Source organism: Rosa chinensis, chromosome 2, assembly GCF_002994745.2.
Source record: "Rosa chinensis cultivar Old Blush chromosome 2, RchiOBHm-V2, whole genome shotgun sequence".
Lineage (NCBI taxonomy): Eukaryota > Viridiplantae > Streptophyta > Magnoliopsida > Rosales > Rosaceae > Rosa > Rosa chinensis.
The window spans coordinates 82,978,235-82,996,094 of NC_037089.1; the positions used below are offsets into that span (position 1 = coordinate 82,978,235).

At 37.2% G+C, this 17,860-nt stretch overlaps 2 protein-coding genes across 2 annotated transcripts; one reads left to right on the forward strand and one right to left on the reverse strand.

Annotated features, from left to right (window-relative positions):
• Nucleotides 1–2,217: 2,217 nt before the first annotated feature.
• On the forward strand, nucleotides 2,218–2,994 carry LOC112185220. The gene has a single exon (XM_024323422.1). The coding sequence runs from the start codon at nucleotides 2,218–2,220 to the stop codon at nucleotides 2,992–2,994; it is 777 nt and encodes a 258-aa protein (XP_024179190.1).
• A 10,139-nt stretch (nucleotides 2,995–13,133) lies between these two features.
• On the reverse strand, nucleotides 13,134–15,490 carry LOC112185799 (transcription factor MYB30). The gene is made up of 3 exons (XM_024324110.2): nucleotides 14,870–15,490; nucleotides 14,438–14,567; nucleotides 13,134–14,286 (listed from the first exon to the last, which is right to left on the reverse strand). Exons 1-3 carry the CDS (start codon nucleotides 15,000–15,002, stop codon nucleotides 13,458–13,460), a joined length of 1,092 nt encoding a protein of 363 aa, XP_024179878.1. The 5' UTR covers nucleotides 15,003–15,490; the 3' UTR covers nucleotides 13,134–13,457.
• Nucleotides 15,491–17,860: the final 2,370 nt, after the last annotated feature.

Here is a 17,860-nt window from a genome sequence, read left to right on the forward strand (position 1 = left end):
GATTCCTAGTTTTGTGATTGCTTTGTTGTGAAATTGTTTATTTGGTTTTGGTTTATGGATAACTCTTACTTGTTTATGTTCATGAACGCGTGCATAGAACATTATGAACTTGTAAGTGGGGCTAGAAATAGGTATTTTAATCTCCTAAACGGTTAATAATGCTTGTTTTAATGGTAGTAAAACCTATAGGACAATAGGTGAAACTAAATAAAAAGGATTGCATGCTAGGTAGGCGTTCCACACTAGTTTTGCATACTTGTTTCAATCAAACTTCCACATGTGATTAATGCTTAGAATAAATTGTTGATAGGATAGCGTTCTATACCTTGATTGTTTATTCTAAAGGCTTAGTAATGGTGCGTTCATCTTGCTTAAGTAATCTAGGGAAGTTATGCATGCGTTCATGGCTTGTTCTTGATTGAAACCTTTTTCACGACTTAGTAATTGAAACTTGGATGATAAATTTGTCTCAAGCATATTTTGGTGGTGGATTTCCGAGTTCCTAACATCTTCATCCATATCTTTCAAACCTTAAACTCAAAATCGTTTTTCTTTTCTTTGTTTTCTGTTTATTTTCGTTAAAAACCCAAAAACCCCAAATCAGTTTCGTTTTTAGGATTGCAGTGCCCTCTTCTATCCCCTCTCTGACCCTCCATCTTTCTTTCTTCTTTTCTAGTGTGTGACGATTTCTTTAGTATTAATTTTTTTTTGTTTTCTTTTCTTTTCTTTTATGTGATTAATATAGTTACCCTCAATCCCCGGCTTGAACGATCTCTGCTTACTCTATATTGCTAACGACACATCTTGCAAGGTTAAGTTGAGCGTCTATTTTGGGCGTATCAGGAATCAAGGCCTTAATTCTTCATCTTTTGGTCCCCACGGTCACGGAAACACACAATTTGGTGGACAAAATCATTATGGGCAGCAAGTATCTAGTTACAATTCTCCAGGCCAAGGGCCACCTTTTGGTGCTCCAAATGCTTGTGGAGGAACCCTACATGATACTCAAGGGTTTGGTCAAAGTTCCCAATCATTTGGAGGTTCCAATCCTACACAAAATGCTCCTCCCGGATTTCAAAATAGGCAAGCACCACAATCGGAACCAAAGAAGTCTCATATGGATGATATATTGGCCACCCTAGCTCAAAGTCATACATCTCTTACACAAAGCCAAGCGAAGACCGATCAAACTCTTAGTATTCTCGCTCAAGGTCAAGGTTCACTTGCACAATGTGTGGGAAAGTTAGAGATTCAATTGGGTCAAATGGCAAAAGAGCTTGGAGCACGTCCACAATGAGCCATACATTCACAACCGGAGCCAAATCCAAGAGGAAAAGTCCATGAATGCAATGTCATCACCACTTTACGTTCGGGAAAGGTATATGATAATCATGTATACCTGCCCACATCTTCTAGTTTCCATACAAATCCTTTATTTGTGCATGATGATGATTTGCATTCATATGGGGTCAAAAGGGAAGAAAATGTACCTCTTCACCGTGTTGTTGATGATCAATTGCATACACATCATGAATCTTTTTATTATAAGGAGGATGGGACCGGAAGGGAAGAAAATGTACCTTCTGATAAATATGGAGTGGGACCGGAAGGGAAGAAAATGTACCTTCCGGAGAAGTAATTCTTGATAGTGGTTATGGTTTCTTGTCCTTTGAGAATGATGCGAGAAAATATGGTTTGATTGATAGTGGCAAGGAAAGAGCTTTATTGAGAAAGAACACTTCTAGAGATGAGGATGTCTCGGATCCTAGATTAGATGGTGAGGCCATGAAGGCTAGGGACCCATCTAAGGCTGAAGACACCTCTAGGAAAGTTCTTCAAGACATTAGACCCACTTCTAATGAGTTTGAGCCATCTACTACAAGAGAAAAAAAGGGGAGGAATAAGGAGGAAGACCTACATTTTCATGGTAGCTCTAGGGATAGGAGTGGTCATGTCCATTCATCACTAGGCGAGGCCATGAAGGCTAAGAACCCTAGTGGGACAGTGACTACCCTTAGGGGCACCACCGAGAGCCTCACATTTGATCCATATCTTGATTTGAGTACACCGGAGTCTCAACTTCCTTACCCTAATATGCCAAGAAAGGAAAATGTGAAGAATGGTGGGAAAAACAAGAAATTTGGCTTGATGTCTGAAGTGCACGATATTTTGAAGAAGGTCAATGTCAACATACCTTTGATTGAGCTCATTTGACAAATGCCGGTTTATGCAAAATTTCTAAAGGACTTGTACACCCATAAGAAGAAAATAAAGAATGATGAGTGGTTTGAAATTTGTGAGGAGGTTAGTGCTATCTTGCAAGGACGGATCCCCCCAAAACTCAAAGATCCAGGGAGCTTTAATATCTCTTGCACTATTAGTGAGAAAGTCTTTGATAGAGCTTTGATGGACCTTGGTTCAAGTGTTAACATTATTTCTTTTGAGACTTTTCATAAACTTGACCTTGGGCCTATTAAAGCTACTCCTATATATTTGCAACTTGTGGACTGGAGCATTATTAGAGCTATGTGCGTTGTTGAAGATGTATTAATTAAAGTTGACAATTTCTACTTACCGGCGGATTTGGTGGTATTGGATATGGATGATGGAGCTCATTGTGACAAGGACATACCTATCATTCTTGGTAGACCTTTTATGGCGACCGCGGGGATAAAAATTAATGTTCAAAAGGGCACTATCAAAATGAAGGTGTTGGGTGAAAAAGTATTACTCAAGAGGCTTGAACCCATTTACCCTCCGGATGTGGTAAAAAGTGTGCTTTCTATTAACTTGGTCAAGGGAAATGAAGCAAAGAGAGATAGAATTTTTGGCCCATTGAACCAAGTTGCACACCACAACCAAGAGTCATTGGTATCCAGTTCTTCCTCTAATTTCCAAGTGTTTTCAATTTCTACTCTTGATGAGCTAAATGTGAATGCAAATCCCCCATTGAGTGAGGAGCAAAAGAATCAAATCAAGACTTCAAGACAATAAGGGAGATTTGTGGATTGGACAAGAAGAAGAAAGGGTATCCTGAGTGGAACACTCCGATGAATATCAAGTTTCTTGCAACATCTTGTGGAGGTTCTAGTTTTACCAAAGCTTGTGTGGGTGGTGGTGGAAAGAATGAGCCACCTTGAAGAGATCAAGTTTCATAGACCGGTTTGGGGTCTTTAAAAACAAGCGCTTCTAGGGAGGCAACCCTAGGTAATTTTGAAATTTTCTTGTTTATTTTTCCTCAATAAGGCTATTTAGCCTTTTTTTTTTTTTTTTTTGGGAGGATAGGAGGTGTCCGGAGATTGAAATGTGGAGAAAGAATGAATTTGGCAGTGAGCAGTTTCTGTCCAGAAAGTTTAATTTAATTTGGTTGAATATAGCTTCCAATCCACATACTAATTTCAGCTGAATTTTTTTGGAGATATATCTCTGTGTGTCTAATATGTACTACCAAAATTTCAGCCCTATTGAGTCACTGAAACTCAAGTTATTTAGTGGTCAATGCAAGAAGGTCAGAACAGAGGCAGCTACTATAGAGTGACTTTGAGAAGCTACAGCCTCTACATATCAAACTATTTTGAGCTAAAATTTTTCAGAGATATATCTTCACATGTCTTCTATATAGTGACATAAAAATTTTTAATTTGAACCTTCATAGCTTCAGTTATTGTGTTCCAAGTGACAGAGGTCAGAAACAGGGCACAGCAGAAACTGCAGAACAGAATAGTGAGTTTGGAAGCCAACGATTTTTGACTCAGAATTTATATTTCAGTGAAATTTTACCTTCAGTTAGCCTTATGAGTCTAGTTTCATATCACATTGGTCTCACCCTCTTTACACCTCTGGAGCTTCAGAAATTGCAGTATCGGTGACTGAGGGTCAGCAAAAGACTTCATTACAAGCTGGCAACTTTGATCAGCTATAGATTTCTTCTCAATTGGAGATAAGTGGCTCACTTTATATGGATAGAAATTTCTCTGAGTCTGACTTATTTATCTATTCTTGAGTTTGAGATATGGGTATTTGAAGACAGAAAGGTCATTGTTGGAAGTTTTCTGCACCCACTAGTTCTGTTCACTCGGGGTGATTGGACTTATTTGCGCTTCATTTCATCTTTGGAGGATAATCTATAGGCAGTCGTGGAGTGTGTTGGATGTGTTCAAGGCCATGATCTTAATGAAAGACCCTTGTCCTTATTCTTTGATGACCTATTTGTGACGCATTGCTCTTGAACACTACATATTTTTCAATGGAGTTGATCTTTTCATGAGCACCTTGAGCTAGTATGGAGCATAAGTAAAGGAAGTTAAGGCCTTGTGCCTTGAGGTTGGTGTCTCATATTTGTCTTCTCCGAAGGTCATGAGCAATTAAGGGTCGACAAAGGGGGTTTTCACATCTCTTCTCCACATTTAGATTTCCATTTTCATAGTTAAATTTTGTGCCTTCTCCCGGACTTCACTCTCATTGGATTTAGCTTTCGAGCTCACTTGACAACATTGAGGACAATGTTGATTTTAAGTGTGGGGGTGAGAGCTCGGGTGGCCCTATCAAAAAAAAAAAAAGTAGATTAACTTTTTGTAATTATATTTTAGTGGTTAATGCATTTTCCAACCCCAATAACGAGACATGGACTTAACTTGTTATGATTGTGGATAGATTGAGCATGATCTAAGACTTTGAATTTGTTTTGTGATTAATTGTATATGTGACCTATGCTTGACTATATGTGTGCACATAGCCTATGTTAGGTTCGTTCATCATAATTAGAGAAGCATATAGATTATTCGATTAACTTGCATGCCCTTATTTGTGAGTTTTTGTTCCTATATCTATAATGTATGCATCGTTCATTCACTTATTCTTTCATGTGTGTACAATTTTATGACATTGCATATCTAGAACTTACTTGAGACATCTCGAGACTACTTTTAGCTTACGATTGGATAGAAAGGATTAAGGCATTAGGCATAATACCACCATGGCCAAAGAAGCATGTGCCCAAAGATATTTACCACTAGATTGCCACTTTGAACATATGTATATATTTAGCCTTTTTGTTCATTTGCACCACAAATTCCTACCTAGCCTATACACTTTTATCCTACCCTTCCATGGTAGTTGGTGAAGCGATTCGAGAGAATGACTTTATGTTTGAGTGCTTCAAAAGAAAGAAAAAGTCAAAAGTGTGAGGTTACAAAAGAATAAGTGTGGGGGTGAGTGATTTTGTATAGAAAAGAAAGTTTCGAAAGAGTTCCAAAAAAAAAAAAGGAAGAAGAAGAAGAAGTTCAATAGAAGAAATGACAAAAAAAAATAGAAAAAGAAAAGGTGATTGAAATATATATATATATATATATATATATATATATATAGCTAGTATTACTTTTGTTTATAGTAAAGTGTAGTGTGGGTTGTACATCAGGATTAAAGTGAGTGACTTAGCATTCGAAAACAAAAGTTTTAAATCTCTACAAGAGAGAGTTGTTTCACCGTCTTACATGGACTTTGTATTTCCTTATCATTCATTTCTATTAGCCACTTGCCCTTAGCCCCATTACAACCAAATAAAAGATCTCTTGATCTTGAATGTTGTGGGCTACCGAGCGGAGATGAGATCGAAGAGCAAGCATATGGCGGCGCATGTTGTGAAATTGTTTTTGAGTGAAATACATATAACCTCCAAACACTTGAGCGGTAATATTTAGTGAACCTATGTGAGTTTAGTGGGTTATATCGGGTCTTCTATGTGCTTATTTGATTATGATGGATTGATTTGATACATGCATATCACATGCATATACTTGAGCATTTCTCGCATGTGCATCTTAATTGCCTTACAAATTCAAAAATCTTATGTTGTGCTTATATCCACTTCATAGTTATGTACATAATTAGTTCTCCGAGGGTTATGGTTGGAAAGGCTAATACTACACTTCCGTTATGTTTGTGAGTAAGTAGATTTTCATATTATGTTTACATTTAGTTTGCTTGGGGACAAGCAAAGTTCAAGTGTGGGGGTGTGATTACACGCATTTTTATGCGCGTAATTACGTTCTAAACACTAGAATTAAGCTAATCTCCAAAGTAATAATTATGTAATTAATCTATTTTTATTTATATAGTAGTAAATAAGCAAAGTTGTGGATTTCAGAAGAAGTTGTGCAAAATTGGAGCAGAATGGGGTTTTCAACAAAAAGACGAAAATTCAACTTATTAACCATCGGGTCAACCAATTCAACTTGGCCCAATAGCAAGAAGTCCGAGACCCAAGACCAAAGAAGCACACAAGTGAAGACCCAAGCCCATTTGTATTATATCATTGTATTCAAATTTCAAATTCAAAATTGATGTAATAACAATAATAATTAGTGGACCACACACCTCATACACATCACACATGTAGATGGAGATATTTATTTGTGTTCACACTAGGCACACACTCACTTACAATTTTGCTCTCCTATTTTCTTGATATTTTCCAAAATGTTTTCTACACATCTAATTCTCTATATTTTTATTAGGTTGTTTTAGTCTTTTCATTTTACCTATTTTCTACTTGTTTTTTAGCCTTGGATCTAGGGTACAAGTCCAATCTTGACCCTAGAACCTAAGGGGGTATTTAAACACCTTTGCACACACATTGCACAAGCTTAAGACCCATTTTTCTACACCCTAGGCCTTTTGGCCGAATTTAGAGACCTCTCCTCCATTTTCCATCTTCTCTCTCATTCTTTCTCTTCCCAGTTTATCATTCTCTACCATTTTTCAAGGGAAAATCAAGGGGCTTTCACTTCACATCATCAAGGCTTCATCACCACAAGGGATTTTGGCTTTGGTAAAGAGTGGGGGCTTAATATCAAGTTGGGTTCATGTTTGCCTATAGCAAATTGTGAGCTTAATTTGTGTTCTCTCTCTCCTCTATCATTTCTCTTAATTTCTTATATATTGGATGATGTATTTGAGTATGGGTAGTGAGTAGTTCAATTTTGGGAGTTAGGGTTGTGAAGCCCTAACTCATCTTGTGTAAATATTGATGCTTTAAATGAAATAAATGCAATTTCCATTGTGTATGCTTTAAATCTGAATTTAATGGTCCTTAGAAGCATGTTTCTAGGCTTTGTCACCATTTCAAATTATGTTGTGGGCAATTGTGATGAATAAATTGATAAATTGACAACTTATTAGTCTTGTGGCATCTAGGATTTGAGTGTGGTGACCATTAGCTAGCTTAATTGTAGCTAAGCTTGCTTGGGTCTCTATTATCTTGCTCTCTAGGCCTCTAATTTTTGATATTGCGGCCTTGACTGGCATAATCCCAAATTAGAGAGTTGATTGTGGCCTTAACCGGCATAATCAATACACCTAAAAGATAATTGGTTTAGTAGACTTAACCGGTACTAGATACCGGACTCAACACATATAGGAAATGCATGCATTTGTAAAATCGACATCGATATTTGCAAGATAGTTAGTGTGAATCACCCGACACTCCCATGTTCCCATTAATTTGAAATCCGAATTTTAATTTCTTGCTTGATAATTAGTTGTTTGCTTTTATTTTAGTTTGCATTTAATTTAGTTAATTCCCAATTCAAAACTCCCAAATAAAATTCTACATTCCATTGTGCATAACTCATTTGGGCTACAAGTTAGTGGCTTTGATTAGGCTTAGTGTGAGCTAAGTCGAGCATTGCTGAGGCTTGGTGCCTTGTGAATATTATTTTACTTTATTTTATTTTTATTTTTCATTGTATGCTTTTAAGTTATTCTAGCGCCAATTACCTCGGTTAGGTCCAACACCTAATCCCCGAGGTACGATAATCAAGGTTTTAATACTTCCCTTACTTGACAACGATTCGTACGCTTGCGAGAGTTTTATGAATCAAGTCACACCCCCATGATCGTCCGTAGTCTTGATCTTGAAAAGGATCATCTTCGTTGAAATGATGATAATGAAGATGTGCTAGAGGCAGGAGTGCCTTATTTGAGTACAATAGGCGCATTATTGTACTTAGCTCAATGCACAAGACCGGACATCTCATTTGCCATAAACTTGTTAGCTAGATATAGCTATGCGCCAACGCGACATCATTGGATTGGTGTAAAAGATATCTTTTGATACTTGAGATGTATGATTGATATGGGCTTGTTCTATCCCTACAGAAAGATGATGGATTCAGACCCATTACACACCAGGAATGCCGCCAACACTGGCCTGCGTCCATTATCCCCATCCCAAAACAACATGTGTTTTGGAAGGTTTTGCTAATATTGGGTATCTCTGACCCATACAAAAGTCATTCCCAAAATGGTTAAGTGTTCATCATGGGCAAAGACAGTGATATCTTGGAGGTCTACATAAATAGACCCTAGTTGCTATATCTTTGAACAATGCAGAGATTATTACTCTTCACGAAGAGGTTTGTGAATGTATATGGATTGGATCCATAATTACGCATGTTCGAACAATTGTGGTTTGAAGTCTACCACAAATGAGACTACAAGCATTTAGGATAATGCTGCTTGTTTTGAACAAATGAAGCAAGGCTACATCAAAAACGACAACACCAAGGATAATCAGCAACAACATACTCTCCTCAAGATCAAAGTGAACTAAGTTCAATCTGAGGACAGTGTGGCAGGCTTGCTCACAAAGTCATTGCCTCAATTCCACTTTCGAGAAACATGTTGGTAGCATTGTTTGCGGAAGTTATCCGAACTCCCATGACTGTTGTCAAATGGGGGAGATGCAGACATCAGGGGGAGATGTTTACATGTATGGTCTCGAAACGTAAAGGCTGTGTTGTGCTCTTTTTTCCCTTCGACCGAGGTTATTTTTGTCCCACTGGGTTTTTGTTACTCGGCAAGGTTTTTAATGAGGCAATGAGAGAAGCACCACGTTTGGGCAACACAAGGGGGAGTGTTCAAGTAAAACCCTAATTTGTGTTTGGCCCAAACTCTAGGTTACTTGAACTAGTGGTAATAGGGGTTTAATTAGAAGAATCTAGAGATTATCTTTCCTTGTATGATTCAGACTCTTTGCATTGTAATCCTCTATATAAAGAGGCCCCAATTATCAATAAGAACGCACAGTGATTTCCTCTCAATTTCAGTTTCTCTAAAACACTTGCTTGATAATTAGTTGTTTGCCTTTATTTTAGTTTGCTTTTAATTTAGTTAATTCTCAATTCAAAACTCTCAAACAAAATTATACCTTCCATTGTGCATAACTCATTTGAGCTACAAGTTAGTGACTTTGATTAGGCTTAGTGTAAGCTAAGCTGAGTATTGCCGAGGTTTGATGTCTTATGAATATTATTTTACTTTATTTTATTTTTATTTTTCATTGTATGTTTTTAAGTTATTCTAGCGCAAATTACCTTGGTTAAGTCCAACACCTAATCCCCAAGGTACGATAACTAAGGTCCAAAAACTTCCCTTACTTGACACGATTCGTACGCTTGCGAAAGTATATGCATCAAGTCAGGGAACTTGGGAGACTTATACATACCAGCAGATACTTGACTGTCACAAGGTTAGTACTATCACCAGCCCGCAGGACTCCCCAAGTCCCATATCTTAATACCCACCATTATTGTGCTCCCAACTGGCAACACCTTGAGTGACAAAGGCCTTGGGTCTGCCCAATAGAGCTCACCAAAGCATACATCTGAGCCTCATATAACCACAAAGGGATGAACCGCAACCCACATCTAAGAAATGGGAAACACATTTCCCATGCTGAAGTATATAAGTCTGACTCAACCACCTTCATGGGGGTAATAACTTCTCCTTCTTGACTCTTACTCTGTCAAATTAGCAATAGAACCTGACTTCAGCATTTTGAGGAATAAACCATCTGGTACGGTTTATACCTCTGACGTTGTGTGTTTACTTTGACAGGGTCCCAGAGTTATCTTGGTACCCGCTAGAGGGTATAGCATTCTGCCTGATGTACTCGTAGAAGTTAGCATAAACAACTTTATCATGGTATCCAATTGTCTTGGGCACGAATTTGGGCTCCTTATATTGTCATTGGAAAACTCTGATTGGATTATTTTCAAGTGTTCAATGTCGGCATTGGATTGTTACTTTGACCAAGTTGCCGATATGAGACTTGTGTCCCAATTTCCAATGAGGAAATTGGATTGTTAATTGTCCACGTACAGACCTAAAGTTAGGTTGCACATGAGGGGGCGTGTTGCAGAGGAAAGATCTAACATTAGAACAGTGACATATAAAATATTATTTATAAGTGGGTGGATCACACCTGATTATAGCGAGGTCTTTTGTGTTAAAACTCAACACGTACCGGTTAATTAAGTTGAGACAATATTGATACAATAATGAGTCACAGACCACGCTTGTCACTGTTTAACTGAAACAATCAATTATAGACAAAGCTTTAATTTTTTTTTTCTTCTTCTTAACGTGAAGAGGTGCAATTAATATTCTTGAGCATGTGAATGTCACCTTAGACGTGTCATAGTCATGTGGTAGCATTTAAAGAGACAGCAAAAAAATTTCCCTGCTGTGATCTGACTCTCGGTAGTGGCTACCTAGCTCATCTGCAGCATCTTAATTCCTAATCCCAGTCGGTCTTAAATTTCAATCACTCTTCTAGAAAGCAACGCAAATTCATTGCTTCCTGTATGTTTTTCCATGGCGAAATTAGTTGCAATTCAGTGAATCGAGTCTAAGGAACCAAGTTGACGCGAACTTCTCTCGCATATTATTACTGCATAATTTGACAGGTCATCTCATAAACAATAAAAATCGCAGCAATTTAGCTCACTCAGAGACTTTTGCTACGATCATTAATAATATGCTGAGATTTTTGGTTGGAGACCGACATATCTACCCGATTATTTCCGTATAGAAAGAAAAATATCATGTCTCAAATCTACTCGATAAATACATACATATACACATGCCAGATCTGGAGTAGATTTCTGAAATATGTTTTAAAAAGGCCATTTTCGAGTAGAACCCTTATTGTTTTACTTTTTTAATTTATAAGAAGTATTCAAAGTAAAAAGCTAGCCAAATCAGAAACTATTACCTTTTTATGTTACTATTATCGATCCGCCTACGTCTATTGAACATGTTTCATGTGGCTGTATTGCTTAGATGACCAAATATCAATCCGGTTGATTTTGCAGAGATAAATAATCCTTGCATTCGAAGCACACAACACATTACTCATGGAACAAGATATTCAATCATACTACATAAATGGGGCTTTGGAATTGCACATGAAACTGTTTCATAACAGCTAGCCAGGTTAATTTCGCCTATGCATGCATGGCTGGAATAACTTGCAAAATAATCGACCCAGAATCCACATGTAATAAGTCCTTAAAAACTATTTCAGGCGTGGGGTCGAATTGAATGTGAGAATAGAAAAGTATAATGTAGGGTTTGAATGTATGATATATAAACGTCAATGCAGAGAACTAGAATTGATGTGCTTTGCTGAAGCTTCAATGTTTTCATACGATGGAAAGGACTTGAAGATCAATTGGTGTCTTCGCAAGTCAAGATACAAGAGTAACTAGCTTCATAGCTCTAGTTTCACTTCACACGACATCCATCACTTCAAAGCTGTCATTAGAACAAATTAATTTCATATTTAATCGGACGTTTTCATCTTGACTTTGATATCTTTAAACTGGTAGGCTATGTAGCACGGAATTCAAGCACAGTAGCATTAAATCAAAATAGTTTATGGAATCTCACTAAAAATTTACTTACAAACATTTTTGGGAAAGTCATGAAGATGATTTTTGATGGACTTTTTCAAATCTTTAGTCTGGTAGCTAGAAAATTATTGGAATTTGATATGCATAGTTAACATTACAAAGTCCATGATAATCCTTGATTTTCTAATTTCATAAGTATGAATGAAATTTTGAATACCTCTAAACTTTTATTCATTTTTAAAAGTACTAATTGAATATCTCTGGATTTTAGTGGAATTCATCATAAAGTCTTTAAAAATCCTAATCGAATACCCAAGACTTTCATGGACTGCTGAAAGTCTATATTGAATACACCCAGACTTTTAAATTCCATAGATTAATTTCTTAAAAAGTTCCACTAATTCCATATACAATACACCCCCTCAGTGTCCAACTTAGACACACAAGGATGCATATGTAATGGTATTAACACGTACATTGATTGGGAGGCTTATGCTTCTTTGCCTGTTAGCATGATCGATCAAGCATCCTATTTCCCATTGCCATCTTTGTTGTGGGGTTCTACACATATGCCTTTACAGGTTGGATTACTTGCTTGGACAAGATTAAAGTGTTCCAACAAGTTGGTAAGCAAGTCATGAACATCAAAATGCTTCACATGTTCTTCTTCATTTTTCTTGGCCGGCCATCAAACGCTTCACATGTTCGTTTTTATGGTCAATCTGCAAATTTTTCTTCCCATTTAATTTGTTATTATTGTTACATAACTTGGAGAGGTGGAAAATTTCCCAAAAGGTGCTTGATCTTAAATATAACTTAATCCAACAGGTAGAGACTAGTTTTACAAGCAATTGTATATATGAAAGCTTTACAAAGATTTCAGTGTGTGTAGATAGAGATTTAACTCTCATGAATGCTTCTGCACCTACTTGAATTCACTTTTAGTTAAGCAGGGCTGCAGGGCCTTTAGACTTGGTAGTGTATTAACATTCAATTGTGTTATCTGCATGGTTGACTTGGTTTCCATTTGCAATTGGAACGCAGAAAGCTCCCTCATTTCGTTTTCATTGCGCCCAATATGTGAAGCTCATTTTCGTCTTGTTTGGTTCATGGATTAGAGACTTGCGAATAAGAAAAACCCCCTCCGATCTCATGTTTGGAATAAGAAACCTATTAAAGCATGGAAATGATGGAAAGTTTTAAACCCAGCCTCTTTCGTTTTTTAATTTCAGTTTCTTCGGGAATTGAATCTTTTCCATTCCTCGAACCAAATATGGCTGTGTGTGGGAACGATTGAACCTCAGTTAACTAGACGAATAATTGGATGAAGTTAGACAATGTTTCATCAATTTCCTATTACATGGAAATTGGATTAAGTTGTGCATCGGAGAATGAATGCATTGTCTATATTGATTCTAATACTTTAACAAGAACACAAGAATATAATAGCATCCTCGCTTATAAGCAAATGATCAAGAAATTCAATTCATCACGACAGCATCTTGATAGATTTTTACAGAACAAAATCTAGAGCTCAGACTGAGAAATTGAATTACTGATCTCCGCTAAGATGTAGACTTGACATAATAACTTAAACTTTTTACATTTCCCTGTTCTAGCGAAGAAGGTTTCTAAGAATTTCCCTCTGCTAATTAAGGCCCTGTGAAATTAATCAGGAGTTCTTCAACAGACCTACATCCAAAAGTAAGAAGACGATCCAATGTGCCCAAAACTAAACAAGCAAGTAGTACGTGATACTCTTCAGAAAAAGTTAGCATTTTCACCATCTAGAGCAATAAAATCACTGAAGTGCACTTCTTTCCCATGAATAACGGCAGCTTCATCAAAAAGCCACTTCTCCAGCAATGAGAGTGGCATTTGATCTTGGTCAACATCCGGCTTGCTTTCTGCTTGGAATAGGCTGCCCTGATCAGGTGACATAGTCGGGGAGAGATCAGAATTTGAAGCTTCAAGTGAGCATTCAAAACCGAACAGAGATTCAAATGCATTAGACAATTGGATACTTCCATGGCCAGTAGTACTAGTAGTGGTAGTAGTGTTTGCTGCAGATAGTGTGGCCTCCTCATTACTTGATGTAGAATCAATAACCCCAGCAGCTGCAGTGGTACCAGTCTTGGCTGACTTGGGCGGATTTTTCATCCAACCTTTGAGCAACCTTGAAATGTTCTCAGTGCTTGAAGCATAGGTAGTACTCAAAGTGGTTGAGGGTGATTGATCCGACTGGCCTGCAGGTACAATATCCATTGAGGGTTTCAAGTCGGTACTAGTAGTAGTGCTAGTACTGCTCAAACTCACAGAGCTTGCAAATCCATCAGGCTTGTAATTCTCAGCAGGGGAAAGCGCTTCACGAAGAGCTTGTCGAGCTGTGTGGATATCAGTTTGAAGCCTTCTCTCCCATTGACCTCTTGCTATCGTTGCCTGCTGAGAACAAGTACTAGTGAATCCCTCATCTTTTGAGTGACCACCAATTTGGGTGAGCTTGTTCAGCTTCTTCTTCAAGTGGGTGTTCCAGTAATTCTTAATATCATTGTCAGTTCTCTGAGGGAGGTATGAGGCTATTGCAGCCCATCTGCATCACAATCAAATAATTGAACAGCCATAAATTAATTAGATTTAGACAGATCAAACCTAACCCTGCCTCCCAAATTAAATGTCAATCAACATGGCATAAATCACCATTACTCACTCAATTATGAATAGGGGTATTTCAGTCTAATTACCTATTGCCCAAAAGAGCTTGAAGATGGATGATCATCTTCTCCTCATGGTCAGTGAAGTTCCCACGTTTGATCCCAGGCCTAAGGTAGTTAGTCCATCTAAGCCTGCAACTCTTGCTACATCTAAGCAAACCTGAAAATACAGAAATTATTAGAGCAAAAAAGTATTAGTTTGGATACCCAGACATATAGTAGATCACCACACATAAATAAGAGCAAAAAAATACCCAGATTGGCCTTTATGATTTGCCTAAAAGGAACTGATAACCAAGAAAACAGAAAGGTCTGAACTTTATCACATACATGTTCAATCAAATACAGTTAAAGAAAGGTGGAGGAAAATTTTTATACTCATGACGCCAAAACCAAAATGTTACTCAATAGTGTATTATGTATATATGGAAAAGACTGAAAGAAGTGAAATTTGAGTTTTACCAGTATTGGTAGGAACAGCCCTCCAATTTCCAGGACCATGTTCTTGAATGTAAGAGACTAAAATGATGTCCTCTTCAGGAGTCCAAGGTCCTTTCTTGACACCTTCTTTGTCACAGCAAGGAGGTCTGCCCATTTCACCTTGTTTTCTTCTTTCTCTTGCTCAAAACAAAGACAGGTCTTCTTAGCTAGAAGAGAGAGTGTTGAAAACTAAGACAATGTTTTTTCTTTCTTTTTTCTTTTTCCTCTTCCTTGGAAAGCGTTCGAGACAAGCGTCTAAGGCTTGGGCCTCCGGGTCTCAATATATAGGAAAAGAAAGGAGAGAGAGAGAGAGAGAGAGAGAGAGACGGACGCTGACCTGAAAATGAAGGGATAGAGAGAGAGAAGAAGGGTTAGCGAAAGAGTCAAAAGGTGACAGCAATTCAAGTGCATTTACTCCAAGAGCAAGCCAAAGTCAGCAGCACAGCACAGGCTTCTTCTTCTTCTTCCTTTTCTTCTTCTTCTTCTTCTTTCCCTCTTTTTTCGATCTCTAAAACGCGTGGCATTCAATGTGGCCAAGCTCAACTGGACAAAGACTTTTACCCTTTGAGTTTCAATCTTTAATGTTTTCCTGGCCTTGAAACTTAAATACGGGTCTGCATGTCATCAGTGGCTTCATTGTGCTTTCCAGCTGACTCTATATAATGCTTCTAGTAAATAGTAAAAGCTAGAACAGCAACACTACTCTCCCGTGGCACTGGTAATTAACTTTTCCCAAAGCCTCCCACTTTAATTAACTCTTTGTCAAAACGCGTTGACTCGAAGTTATTTCAATGAAATGAGGTATTGACTTGCGGTTCTTCACTTCTTCTCTTCTTTTTTCGGGATATATGCCCTGCAGGGTTTATAACACATGACAATGTTCATTTGCATCGTTAAGGACTCTGGGCTTTTTTTTTTTTTTTTTGGGAACTGGAGAACTAAGCAAAGACAAATAGCCTTCTTTTCCAGATTTTATTGAACTAAAAAAGAATACAAGGGAGGGGAGACAAAGCCAACCTCCGAAAGCTAAAAGAAACTATACAAGCGAATTACCGAAAACGAAATTTTGGTAGACCTAAACGGTCACTATCACAGTGTGTCTGGATAAAGGGTGGAGCTAAGTTCCACCATATCAAATCACAGGACGTAGAACCATAAGTCGCTAAAGCATTTGCCACTTGATTACCCTCTCGAAATATATGCGAAGATTTGAAATGCATTTGAGAAATAAGGACTCTGGGCTTTATTTGGTTCATGGATTGAAATATTTAGAAAGTACTTTCTATTCTTATTACAGTGCTCAATAACATTACTAAGTAACGAAGAAACTTATCATTGGACAATGTCTTTATTTCCCATATAGGTTTCTAATTTGTTGAGGTTAACTTTGTTAAACCCGCAGTAACAATTGCTTGCCTATTTAAGGTTTTGACTTTTGAGTGTCTCCCAAAATCGTAAGTCATATCCTAGACTCACGTTCTAGCAAAAAGATTAAGTAGCAGTAGCAGTACCTTAAACTAACAACAAGTAGAGAAAACGAATCTTTTTTTCTTTTTCTTTTTTTTTTTATTTTTTTTAAAAAGGAGGTACTGGGAAGGACCACAAGGAGGCACGCAATGGCCTTTTTTTACCCGAAGTCCAGCACAGTGCCGCGCCAAAGACGCAGCGACACCCCCCCTCCGGGCATCGAGTACACCAAATAGGTGGGCTTGCCCTCCCCGCATAGTCTTTTCCATACACAAGGCTCGAACTTGAGACCTCTGTCTCAAGTCTCTCAACTTGCTTAAGGAGCACAGTCAACTTGCCAACTGAACTGGACCATGTGGGTAGAGAAAACGAATCTTTTGAGAGTATGGAACGAATTTTTTTTATTATTATTATTTTTTTTAATCCTCTAAAAACTTATTTTTATACTTGCTTTGAAATTCTTTTTTTTTTTTCAAAATTAAAATTTCGCGAAACAAACAAAACATTAAATTCTTAATAGAATCACTTGAATGAAATGTACGTCTGAAGGAGAAAACAGAGTTTTTGGGAGGGGGCAACAAACATAATGAGCACATGGATATACTGTATAAAATCTGAAAAACATAATCATGGATCTCTATATCATATGCTAATTAGTATTATACATCTACCAAAGAATCATGTGCTAATCAGTATTGTTATATAGCTATATAATTCAGAAAGATCTCTGAAACAGGGATGTCGGATTTGTCCCCCTGGATTTCTGCCGATTCTATATATTTGTCTTTGATTTCGTTAAGGAATGATAAAATATCATCGATCGATCACTGTTGATGATTTGCTTCAATTGACACACACACACAGAGACGGAGGATTCATATATGCAACTTTCTTGCTTCTTATGTAATGTAACATATAGGTTAATTAAGCCTGTATTCCACCATTTTAAGAATAATAGTCTACCCAGTCTTCAAAATCAGTGTGTTTTGTTTTGTTTATCAATTAAATTGGCTAATCGTCAATCAATCTCAATATCTCATTGACCAGAAAAATAATTTTGATTGCCTTTCTCTTCACTCAGTCAATAGGAACATAGGTTAGTAAGTTCTAAAAGAAAAAAGTAAATATTTATTATCTTTTCTTCGCACGCTAAAGAAAACATGATTTTCTTTTTCTTTGAAAGCTTTAAGGGAGAGTTTAGCCCAACTTTACTACTTTTGTATACATAAATTAAACATGTCTATCTCGAATCGTTCATAATAAATCACGATTTTTAATGTCTTTAATAATTTTTCAAATTAATTGAAATTTTATAAAAATAATTAATATACAGACACTTAAAAGTTAAACAATTAGAGAAAATTCTACAATGTGTTAACGTATGACATGCATACAATTGCCTTAAAAGTGGTAAAATGGGTCCTCAAAATAGTAATATTAGTCCTCGAAGTAGTAACTTGAGTCCTTAGAGTGGTAAATTTTCTTAGTTACCACATGAGTCCTCAA